General features: G+C 41.1%; 1 protein-coding gene across 1 annotated transcript; it reads left to right on the top strand.

Moving 5' to 3' along the window:
• Nucleotides 1–3,506: 3,506 nt before the first annotated feature.
• On the top strand, nt 3,507–9,519 carry LOC116611051. Its single transcript, XM_032371651.2, has 3 exons — nt 3,507–5,158; nt 5,270–6,633; nt 6,733–9,519. Exons 1-3 carry the CDS (start codon nt 4,859–4,861, stop codon nt 7,091–7,093), a joined length of 2,025 nt encoding a protein of 674 aa, XP_032227542.1. The 5' UTR covers nt 3,507–4,858; the 3' UTR covers nt 7,094–9,519.
• Nucleotides 9,520–13,498: the final 3,979 nt, after the last annotated feature.

Here is a 13,498-nt window from a genome sequence, read left to right as displayed (position 1 = left end):
CAACAAGAGCGAGATAAGAAGTTACGGAAACTCAACGCCGACGCTAACTGTCGACATAAAAATCGTTTTTCAAAATGATTTACTATTCTTCAGCATGTCAAATCGGGAAATTCTCACGCAGAAGCTTCGTCCGACTCAATCGTTTTCGGTAAAATATGAGGTGTGATGAGTAATCCCCCAAACGAAAGTAATACGATATAAAATAAACAGTCGTACTGACTTGCCACTAGGGAGCGATAAGTTTCAGCGTTAAACATGTATTTTTTCTGTCGGAAGTTCGACAATCTTATGGTTTTCTAAGCCGATCTGTTCTTATCTTATTTCACTGCTACTCTTTCTTACACATCTGGTTAACTTTGTGCGGGCTTACACCACCTAAAAGGGGATCCCGTAAAGATGTTCAGGCAACAAGACATCCGATGGGAGGTGAAAGTTAGGGCACCGAAGTGACGAGACCGGTCCAACTGCCCAAATGTTCTTTTTTGCGTTTTTGCACTTGCGGGCACCAGCAAAATACTGCGAGTGAATGAGAAATTTTGCAGGCAATTTGCGACCATAAAGTCAAGGAGAGGAAAAAATACTGCGAGTGAATGGTAAATTTTGCGAGCAATTCGCGATCATAAAGTCAAAGAGAGGAGAAAATACATGCGGGAGCATTGCACTCAATGGGGGGAGGGGGGGATAAGAAACCCAGCTCGTGTCAAAGGAAAAACCGCTTCGCGAGAAAGCTATTAAAGGCATATAACAACTTTTAGTCATACCTTGAATGACAAAGGACGAGGAATAAAAGCAATGAGGAGTGGGCTGTTGATAGTTATCTCGATTTCGATCTATGGAGTACTTAGGAATGTTAAAGTTCTTTATTATTTGCGGGTTTTTTGCGGTTCTTCACAAGAGTGTGGAATCCCGACAAGGGGCTACCCGCGAACTAGTCATTTCTAACCTGTTTTGGGAAGTAAAAAGAAAAAGACCCTTCCGATTACAGGAAGGACTCGGATACTGCCATCCTCGGGACTCTTTGCTTTTAACCAAGAAATCCCCTTTAAACCTCTTACAATATCATGACTAGAAACGATTATGAAACGGTTATTATAGCGTTTAGTCCATAAAAGAAATCGCATCGACACCCGCCTAGGAATAAAATCATTTGAATGAACATTCTTTGGAGGCCAAACTAACCGCATTTCACAGCAGGCTATGATGTTAAAGATAGGGCGAGACGGTGCGGCTTTCCAATCTTCCACCAGAACATTCCCTGCTAAAATTAGACGACGAAATCTTGCAAGGTATTTTTAGCTGGTAGTGCTGAGAGAAGGGATGGTGTTTAGCAGGGAGATAGTCCGATAATGAAGTGTTTGGCGCCAAGAATATAGAACTGTTACAAGCCGTACGAGGTTTGGAAAAACAAATTTAAAAAAAAAAACTCATCATCATGGGATCTAAGGATTCATACGGGAAAACCACACATAATAGTGTATCTTCATGAGGTTTTAGCATATTTCCCAGGCGAGTTTATAGTCTGCACATGCTCAATTATAGTCGTCCCGTAGGGGACGGGGAGGAGAATACTTTGTCTGTCTGAATTGGGATCCATGTGATCGCACACGATCGCGGGGTAGTGCGATTATATGGAAACATACTCTAAATAAACTGTGTTGAATTTCTATATGGTATGTATCCCTCTGTAGGCATGCTGGCTCGCATGAGCTTCACGTGTGATAGACAACACCTCAGCAGAGCTACCGTAAATGACCTAATAAACGCCCGGCGTTTATTAAATTTCGATGGTCCGAGGGGGGGAGGGGGGGTTAATTAAATGGAGGCGTTTATTAGAAAGGGGCGTTCTTTAGACCTGGTGCACACTGGCGATATAACGACATAACAACATAGGCGCGCGCATTCTTATGTCCTTATTTTCAAGTGTGAAGGGTGCGACCTATGGCAATAACGTCGACATAAAAACATGGAAATAACGACATAAAAGAAAAAATCATGTTTTTTCCCTTATGCCATTATGTAAAATTCTTAGAACGTTTTTCTGAATTGGAACGCCTCGCCACAGGGAGCTCACCTCTACGGTTTGAATAAAGTTGGATTTTTTTTTAGCTTTGCATTGTTGTTGATTTAGTGCACACACACGCACTAAATCAACAACAACGCAAAGCTAAAAAACAACTCTAACTTTATTCAAACCGTAGAGGTGAGCTCCCTGTGGCCTCGCGCACCATTTTTGAAAGATTTCGCTTTTTCTTATTCTTGATTACACAAGAATTTCGCGCCAAAAAAAAAATAAAAAGCTAATATTTCGCGCCAAAGAAAGGTCAGCGAGAGATGACAAGATGGCGCCACCGGTGGTGATTACGGAAGTTATAAATGAAAACTTTCGCGGGGAAGAAGCCCTTGCAGAGGCAGTTCGTGCCTTCCCTGTTCTATACGACAAGAGTATAAAAGATTTTAAAGACAAGAACAAGAAAAAGAAAGTTTGGAAACATATGGCTGAACAGGCTTGGTGTTCCGGTGAGTAAATACTTACGTCAGTATAGCTAATTTTGTCTAGGCACAAATCTTCCCCAGGCGTCCCGCGTTTCTATGAGTTGCAATGGTTTTATCTTGAGTTATTTGATGTTTCTTCTGGAAATACTGCATTATCATAGCAGGATTTTACCCACACGCATATGCATTGGAAGAGTTCTTTTTATTGAAAGTTTGTTTTACACAGCAGATTTTTTTTATTGAAAGTGCTTTCATCACTTTAAGCTTATAACTTAAGTTACTTCCATCCAAGAGAAGCAACTTTTTATTTGTAAGTATAATTCTTTTGAAATATTACTATATAAACATGTTGTATTTTTATCTGCAGTTAAAGAAGCAAAAAGAATGCTTCTGAACATCAGAAATCGATACTCAAACTAGACCCTGCGCGCAGGGTTGACTGAGATACCTGAGATCTGCAACTTGTTTGTGTGACATGAATGACAAAGATTTTATAGTCTAGTCGGAAGGAGGGGTCCCGAGCACCCAAATGATATACTCGGCTTTTTTACATTTTTGGAATTCTTAGAGGGTGCTGAATAAGGATTTTGTTGTCCCCAAGCCGAACTCGGGGGCTTTTGGGAAATATGGGCTGTTTTGTTTTTCAGCGAAAAACCACAGGGTACCCGAGTCTGATTTTTTCTAAACCGTATTATAACTCCTCAAAACCAATGTCGAACGTCATCAAAACAAGCATCAAATATTAGCAACTTATTGTGCTATACGTTTTAGCAATTTATAGTTAAATTTAAATGTGCGTGCTACAGTCATTCAGCAAGCTGATGCCATATCAATATTTGCGTGACCTTAAAACCTGCTCGGTCAATCTCTTGGAGGCCTGGGTCTAAGGACTTTATAGGATTAGTAAGAAAAAGATTTGACCAAGCGAGCAAGTTTTGCTTAATAATTTTTGCCGCGAGTCTCAAATTGACAGGAATCAGTATTTTTCACCATGTTTTCTGGAGATCGGGGAGCGGGAAAACTTTAGCTCTTCTAAATATGGGCATCAATGCCCATTTAAGGCAATCCATACAAAGGACACTATCCGTGGGGAATATGTTTGATATGTCGTAGTATAAATATATATACTCTATGAGGTCGGTATGATGTCTGCATATTTAGCAGAATGTTTATGCTGTATCCTTTTAGATGCGAATGAAACAATAAAATTGCACTTTATTCGTTTATTTTTATCATTATATTTTGAACGGTTGGGGGCTGGGAACTACCCAAAATGCATTGCATGATAATTGTTATCCGCCATTTTGAATTTTTACGATCGAGTTCACTGCTCTTTGGCGACTGTAAGTATGACTACTAAAACAACAAAAGGCGATAATATTACTTAGATGTGGTTTGTCTCAAGCCATTGTCATGCCTCCGAAATCAAAGAAACGGAAACTAGACAAAAACACCGACAAAGATATCGGAGTAGCGTCTCAGCGATGCATTCTAAACGTGGATGGAATTCAGCATTACGGCGACTTTACTGCACTGAGCAATTTCAAAGGTCCAGCTGAAGAGAAACTAGCTCAATTACTCAGCATTCGGGAAAAAAGACTGAATGAGCCCCATGACTCTCCTTATCGAATGGAGGCTGCTTATGCAGTAAAATTCCCGAGACCCTCACTGATGTCAACTTAGCAGAATTAGGTTACCATCATGGATGTTACATGAACTTTACCAGGAATTTAGATCGTTTGAAGGGGGACCATCCTGTACCAACCGAGAGTGCTAGGTCGGCACGATCACCACGTAAGTCATCTTCATCTAGTTCCCAAGCAAAATTCCCGGCAGAGTGTTTATTTTGTGAGAAGCTAGTGCGCAAGGTGCATGGAAAGAGGGAGTATTGTACTTCGTTTGCTGTATATAAGGATAGTAGAGGATTCCAATTACAGCCGACATGGAAGCAGATTGAACCCCGTGCGTTAGCACTAGAAGATAATCGCCTCTACCGTGAAGTTCTAGGGCAAGATCTCTTTGCAAGAGAAGCTCAATATCATCCTTCATGCCGGAAAGCGTTTAACCTGAGATATATCAACCACATCCGAGATGCGAAAACCAAGGAAGTGCGTCCTCAAACAGACCAGGAACAAAATACATCAGCACACTTGAGGTTGTTATCCAATTCATCCAAGAAAATGTTGTTGCACGGGAAGAGGTAGTAGAACTAAGATCACTCCGCCTCCTATATGTAAGGGAGCTAGAAGAGAAAGGGTTTCCCAATCCTGACTACCGAGGAGAGAACCTTAAGACGAAGCTAGAGAAACATGAAATAAGCGAACTTATCGCTTTTACTAAAGTTCATCTAGAAGATAAAGGCAACATGGTATTAACTCTTGTATATAGTGCCAGTATATCCGTAGCAGATGCAGTTGCCCGTGCATATCACTTGGGGTCAATCGACAAGCACCAAGAAGTATCCCTTATTCTTCGTAAGTCAATACAGCGCGCCTTTAAGGAAACCAAGCCCCTCCCATGGCCCCCTACAGCCGACGATCTTGTAAACCAAGCGGACGATATCCTCCCACCTGAACTAGAAACGTTTTTGAACTTTGTCATCACTGGAGATTCGAATCTGGAAAAGAAGGAGACGATTGGACGAGTTGTTCTCTCGATTGGGCAGGTAAAATACAGATTAGTTGTGAATCATTTTAATGATTAAAATAAATGATTAAAATTTTAATGATTAAAATACATTTGTTATACATAGTTACACGTTTGTTTGCAATTTCAGGACATCTGCCGAGCAGCCACCAATGGGGAGTGGAAGCTGCCAAAGCATATTCTCCTCTGTACAACCGTGCGACATATGTACCGTAGCAAGCTTCTTACCACCATCCTTGCTCGACTCGGACACTGTGAAACGTACGACTTTGGATTAGAGCTTAAAACAGCAATCGCGAAAGCCTTGGATGAGGTCTCAACAACCCTTACCCCTGAGATAGTTAAAGGAGAAGGCAACGAAGTGTTTCATTTTGAATGGGACAATATGAATAAGATCACTACCAACATCCATGGGCATAACGTGAATAGCACGGGGGGCATCATGATTCAAGAGATCAAGCCTGGTTTCACTGCGAGCGAGGACCGCATTCTACCGGTATATAAGCGCAGCGCGTTGCGTTCCCTGAAGATTGGTACCCCTGAAACTCTGGCACCCGTCCACATCTACAATCGCGTTGGCCCAAAACTCCCTGAAGGCGCTACGGTAACTCCACCTACCCAAAATGATGAGGTCTATCTTGGGGCCAAGACTGAGTATGGTGCATGGTTGCTTGCGAGGTTGATCGAGTGCGAGGCTGACAAGCAAGTCGTTCCAGGATTCGGGGGGTTTGTTTCAGTTACAGGTGTCAAGCCACCAAGAAAGTCTACCATAGAATACTTTACCCCAATCCATCAGCCTTTCACAAAGTATGCCGTAATAGTGGAGATTCTAAAGCGATCCGAAGACGCCACTCAAGAGGTCGGCCAGACGTACGTGCTAAATACCTTTGATCTTGGCGGCTGTATAAAGGCCCTTCCCGTCATCTGGAAGTACCCAGAAAGATACAGAAACCATGTTGTGATGCCTGGCCCTTTCCATACAGCCATGAACTACATCGGCATGCTAACAGGCAACAAATGCCGTGGGTCTGGGTACTCTGACATCTTAATAGAAGCGGGCCTCGTAACAACTGGCTGCCTTAAGAGCGTCCTCAAAGTTAAAGCTTACTCGAAAACCTTATTTTGCCTGAAAACGGTCACAGAAGCGATGGAAAGGCTCCTCTTTGAGAGGTTTCTCGAGGAAGACAAAACAGCAACCCCTGATACCTCTACTCTGCTAGCCCTGGTCCAGTCATGCGATCGTGAGACGCTCGATGATGCTCTCAAAGACCCCGTCACTATCACACTCCTTCGCCAGTACGATGCTTTCCAAGAACAGGTTCGAAACGGCCACCTGGGAAAGACTGCGCAGTTCTGGATGAGCGTCATCGACCATACCCATCTAGTCTTGATGCTCCAGTATTCCGTTAAGTCGAACAACCTCTCGCTATTCCACAAATGTAACGGAGACATGGCAATTCTATTCTTCGCATTTGATGGACACAATTACTCCAGGTATTTTCTGACTTCCTTATAAAAATAGATTAATATACACGTGTGTAAGTGAAAACATTTCAAATTCACGATTTTTAACTTATTCTGTTGTTGTCATAGGTATTTGACATGGCTAGATCTGTTCTTGACTAACGTCGATGTTTCGCATCCTGGGGCCAAGCGGTTGCTAGAGAGAGGAGGGATTGCTGTAGCTCGATCTCTAATTCCCGGCGCTCTAATTGCAGTAGATAAGACCATGGAAGAGACCTTCATGGAGTTCGCTAAGTCAGCAGGTAAACTACAGAATAAGTTGCAGGTACAGATCAGAGTTATTGCGATTAATAATTGGTTATGTCTTGTTATCTTGGACTGTTCTCGATGTTTGGGGCATATCAAAGGTGGTGTAGAACGGCGCGTGTCTTTTTCCTACAAACCAAGATATATCCCGCTCTACACCTATGTATTGAGCACTGTTATATGAACGCCTGCACTCACGCATTATATATATATATAATCTTGTTTTTTATTGTAAATGCCATATCACAACACTGATTGGGGCAAGAAAGGTAAGAGCATCATCTCTTCAGGTGTGGGGTGGACTTGAGATGTGCTCCATGAAAGTAGACAGGGCTGATTGTCCTATCTTCAAATACTATCCCCACATCAGAGTTAGCACCAAAATAAGATTAAGAAAAGCTGAGAATGCGTTTTAAAATTGTTATTTTTTAAACATTTCTTTGGTTCACTGTCCTCAATGTGCTATCAATTAGGTGAAAATTTATTTTAACACCCAAAGTGAGTCATATTGTGTTAACAATATAATTTTATTGAAATATATTATTTTATTTATGTAAGTTACAAGTAAACAACAACATATATTTATTTTGAAGTGAGAGGGCTATAGAATATGCAAACTTGATTGAAATTATGCACTAGTCAATTGAAACCCCCACCCCCATGATCCCGGGGAAGGATGGGGGATTAGAATTTGACGCTGTACTAAACAGAGAAAAGCCCCCTACCCTCGGGACAACACTGCAGTAAAAAACCCTTACCCCATCGGCGAGTACATTTGTAATAATAACTATGAATAACAGTTAATAAAAATAAATCATCTTCATCTGGTGTTTGTTATATCATTCATATTAGTTTTCACACATTTTGCGGTGCAGCTTGCCATATGTTGATACATGGAAATGATGACTTGACTTTTGCAAATTACATTTTTTGATGATTTCACTTGTCCCCAAGCCTCTAATGGGGATAATTCTTAGAGTCGAAAACAGTCAATAGGCCATTCCAGCTATAAGTTTGCGCGTGCCTAACCATAGAAACCTACCTCAACTACCAGAATGTACCGTGGGCTTTTTTAAGCTTATGCATTAGAGCATAAACATAATTTCAAGATCAACAACACTACAAAAATATTACAAATCTCTAGATTTTAATAAAAATGTTCCATAAAATAAAATGACATTCAATGAGGGCTAAAGGTATTTTAGGGAAATAATAAAACTTATCTTAAGGAAGCACCAAAGTACCAAAATAATTTTCATAGATTTAAGTACATATTTTGCACTTACATGACTTACAATTAAATTTACACCTATACTGTACTTTATTGAGACCGACATGGTTAAAAGGATGACATTCAATGGTAAGAAAACAAAATTCTTCTTATGGGTATCCGGTCAAGTGTAAAGTAGATTCATCGACAAAGCGATTTGTAGGAAACAATTTCCATCAATTGTTTCAAACCACTTCCACTTCAAAATAGATTAAGCAATCAAGGTAAATACCTCGAGTCCATTCATGAGTGTCCAGAGCACATTTAATTACGTCTGGAAGTAAGCTGTATGAGTCTAAAGCAGTCAGCACAATTCTTATCTTGAGCCGCGTGTCTCGCACTCGGGTCGCAAATGTAAACACGGGTTAATACAGCAAAATCAATCCAAGCTGAGATGATTTTCCAAAATAACTTGGTAGAAATTGAGGCTATAGTAAAATATAAAATTATTAAATCGCGAATCGGGCCTTCAACTGCACAAATAACATGGATGTGAGGATTGGAATCTCAAATTCAAGATGGCGGCCATGACACAGTTTTAAATTATGCAGAAGGGTTCTGGTAACAAGGCATTGCGATGACGTAGGACAGTTGGCTAGATACTTCGTGTAAGAAAAAAGCTTCGGTAAGGTCGCAATGAGTACACTAAAATATGAAGTATCGCCAATTGCGCAAGGGTTCTTGGGAATTTCATTGTGCAAATCGCGAGACGACAGAAAAAAAAACAGTTGCATTTTATGACTGGGCTACCACAGGTATCCCAGTAAAGACAAGAACAAAATCAAAAGCAAGTCAAAGTCAGGTGCAGAGTACATAACTTAAGACTATCCTAATTAAGCTATATTTTAACTTTTCGAAAAAATGGAATATAAATAAGTCCAGCCCTTTAATTTATAAATTACATGTCTATTACACTGTACATATGATCACAGGTTAGAGTGGTTTTCAAAAACCCGTGAAATACTATTTAGTTTATTTAGTACTAATACACTGTGATGTCTTTTTTTCTTTTTTGTTCTGGCTTGAAAATTACACTTTAACTACATTTTGTTGCACGGGATTTTGAAAACCACTCTAATATATTGCCATTGTTTTATTTTCCTAACAAATATTGAGTAAGATTGAGTAAAATTGAAACATGCAGAAATAAACTGAGCTTTAGAATAGACTAAGTAGATCAGGAGAAATTACAATTCATTAATATAAAATAAGTAAACTGCAGTTCTAGTGTACCAGTGTACAAACACACATTTTCAATTTAAACTTTAAAATATTAGTATTTTTAGCAGCAACAACCTACAGTATATGGACTATATTGTTATCAAAATAAAGCCCAAAAACAAAAAAATAAGAAAAAAATTTAAGCATAGTGTTCAATGAGTTTCCATTATTCTGTTTATATGCATGCAATATAACAGTCTTGAAAATGACATAATTTAAAACATACTACTTACTTACACCAAATAATAGAAGTGCTTACTAACATATATATAACTTATATAGTTTATGATAGACTTGCTAATAGAGTTATGATAGAGTGCTGGACAGCATGAGTTAGATGTTACCTGTATTGAGTAAAAAAAGAAAAGAGAACATCAAATAGAAAATACATATTCTTATTAGAAACAACATATAAGTTTGTGACAACTGGCCTCAAACAGCTTTTTCTACATGAATTTGTAAACTTAACAAATGCATATGATTTTCTGTTGACGTTTGTGTGTTTTGCAATAAATACAAAATAGTAGAGTTAACTAGTTGCTTTTTGGTTTGTGGGTATTCAGGCATATGCGACACACATAACGACAATTACAAAGAAACATTGGGCACCACTGAACCACACACATGGCGCACATAATGGCACGCATTATACATAGTGACGTACACCCTCCGCGCACATAATATGCACACACCACATGCATAAAGACGTACACACTGCCTATGCACAACCGCGCACAAAACAACATGCACACATGACGACACGTGCGAACTGCATATATAACGATACGCACCGATTGCACAAATAACACCACATACCGCGCACAAAACAACACGCACACAATGCATGACGACACGTGCGAACTGCATATATAACGATAGGCACCGATTGCACAAATAACAACACATACTGCGCACATAACACGCACACAATGCATGACGACACGCGCGAACTGCATATATAACGATAGGCACCGATTGCACAAATAACAACACATACTGCGCACATAACACGCACACAATGCGTGGCGACACGCGCGAACTGCATATATAACGATAGGCACCGATTGCACAAATAACAACACATACTGCGCACATAACACGCACACAATGCGTGACGACACGCGCGAACTGCATATGAAACGATACGCACCGATTGCACAAATAACAACACATACTGCGCACAAAACAACACGCACACAATGAATGACGACACGCGCGAACTGTATATAAAACGATATATGCACATAACGACACGCACACACTTTGCTTATCGCGATACGCATACACTGTGCACATAAAAATACGCACGCAGTGTGCACATAGCGATACGCAGACACTGTTCACATAAGAATACGCACGCAGTGTGCACATAGCGATACGCAGACACTGTTCACATAAGATACGCACGCAGTGTGCACATAGCGATACGCAGACACTGTTCACATAAGATACGCACGCAGTGTGCACATAGCGATACGCAGACACTGTGCACATAAGATACGCACGCAGTGTGCAAATAGCGATACGCACACACTGTGCACATAAGATACGCACGCAGTGTGCACATAGCGATACGCACACACTGTGCACATAAGATACGCACGCAGTGTGCACATAGCGATACGCAGACACTGTGCACATGACGGCACCGGCTCAATGCGCACAAGGAACGCCCGCACTGCGCTTATCACGAAACCCACACACTGCACACATAGCGAGACTCACGCACATCACACATAACACACGCACACACTGTGCATATAACGACACGCACACCTGTTCACATAACGACACGACACGCACACACTGTGTATTGAACGACACCCATACACGCATACACTTTGCTCATAACAACAAGCAAACACTTTGCACATAACGACACACAAACACGCACGCACTTTGAACATAACGACACAGGCTCACTTCGCACATGAAACGCTCGCACACCATGATACGCACACACTGTTCACATAGCGACACGCACACACGGTGCACATATCGACACAGGCTCACTTCGCACATGAAACGCTCGCATATCCCGAAACGCACAAACTGTGTACATAAAAACTCACACACACGATGCACATAACGAAACTCACGCACTGTGTACAGACAAGACGACCCGCACACACTGTCCATAACGACACGCACTAACTGCACGAAACCCAAGCAGAGCACATATAACGATACACACACATCACACATATCAACATGGGCTCATCGCGCACATAACAACACGTACTGCACACAACGATACTCATACACTGCGTACATAATACGGACGCACTGTGAACATAACGGCACAGGCTCAGTGCGCACATAGAACACTCGAATTGCGTACATCACGATAGGCACACACATAGCGACACCCACACACTACGCAAATATCGACACACACTGTGCACATAGCGACACCCTCGCACGGAGCACATAGGGATACCCACTCACTGCACACATAACGACACACATGTGCACATAACGACACCCAAGTCTGCGCACATAGCGACACGCACACAATGTGCGCATAGGGACATACACGCACTACACACAACGATACGCGCACACTGTGCACATAACGGCAAAGGCTCACTGCGCTTAAAGAATTCTCGCACTACTCACATCACGATAGGCACACAATGGGCCCAAAGCGACACCCACTGTGCACATAGCGGCACCCAAGCACTGCGCACATAACGAGACGCTTACACTGTTTACATAGCGACACGCCGCACTGTTTACATAGCGACACACACGCACTGTTTACATAGCGACACGCACGCACTGTTTACATAGCGACACGCACACTGTGCACATAGCGAGACGCACGCACGGAACAAATAGCGACACCCACGCACTGCGAACATATCGACACGTACACACTGTGCAAATAGCGAGGCGCACGCACTTCGAACTTAACGATACGCACACACTGGCCATATATAACATACGCAAACCTCCAATCTTTTACAGACTATTTAATACACGCCTGAAGACACGCATACTGTTCGCACATAACGGCACAGACAAACTTCGTTTGTGTTTCGGTGTCGATAAATTCTTGGAGCGGTATAAACTCTGGTCATAGTAGCATTCATGTAGTCGCAGACTCGATTTGTTTCGTCAGTACGCGGCTACACGGAGAAGTTTGTTTTGTATAGAATGGACTCTACAAAAGAATACACAAGCCTACACATTCTACGTCTGGTTCGTTTAATTTTCAATTGTTTTCGGCGTTGCCATCGTGTCCTTGCATAAGTCCCCTACTGTCTGAAAAAGCGTGCATCGCCAGGAAAGTTGGACATAACACATTAGCAACAACAATGGAACCACTAGATAACGGACGCCCTCTTCGTAATGGACATTTCTCTATAGATTAGACCTTAGTTAGGCACGCTCCACGAGGTTGGAGTTGGCAAGGTTACTTACAAGATGGGGGTTAATTTTTGAAGTGGTCGAAAATGCGTTCATGAAATAATTGAAATTACGAAAAAAGTAGTATACAAATGACATTTTATATATAATTCAATTCCCTTATCTTTGCCAAAAGTAATAAATTTATTTCATGCTAAATTCTCCTAGCCTATGAATAGGGATGATCTTATGTTTGTGTAACGAGAATTGCGTTTTTAAGATGTTGCAATTATTTTCAGTTGCGTGTTCTTAAATTTTAGTGCTTATAAAATATAGTACCCAATAAATAGGAAGCGAATTACACAAATGATCAATAGCAATAATATTTGAGGTTGATACACTGCATTTTAGAACACATCAGACTAATAATTAAAGTAATATATTGCTGCTATCTGAGCCTCGGCATGTTCTTGGCATGTTCATAAAATTTGGTGAAATCTTAGCCGGGACGTTCTTATAAAAAAAGGTTCTTATATAAAAAAGAGTATATCCCATTTCCTCCACTACAAGAACATCAATACTCAATCCAAAAAAAACTGAGGGGATTCATTTTTGGTTTTCATTCTTCCCCAGGGTAGTCACAGGCGTTATTACCTGGTTTCGTGTTATCGGATATAAACCATTAGGCAGTTTAAGATGGAAATAAGTGGTTTTCTGTGACGTCAAAACTCTAAGCAACCACAGGAA

Source organism: Nematostella vectensis, chromosome 5, assembly GCF_932526225.1.
Source record: "Nematostella vectensis chromosome 5, jaNemVect1.1, whole genome shotgun sequence".
In the NCBI taxonomy this organism is placed as follows: domain Eukaryota; kingdom Metazoa; phylum Cnidaria; class Anthozoa; order Actiniaria; family Edwardsiidae; genus Nematostella; species Nematostella vectensis.
The sequence above is the reverse complement of the archived record's forward strand: the minus strand, read 5'-3'. Positions and strand labels throughout refer to the sequence as shown.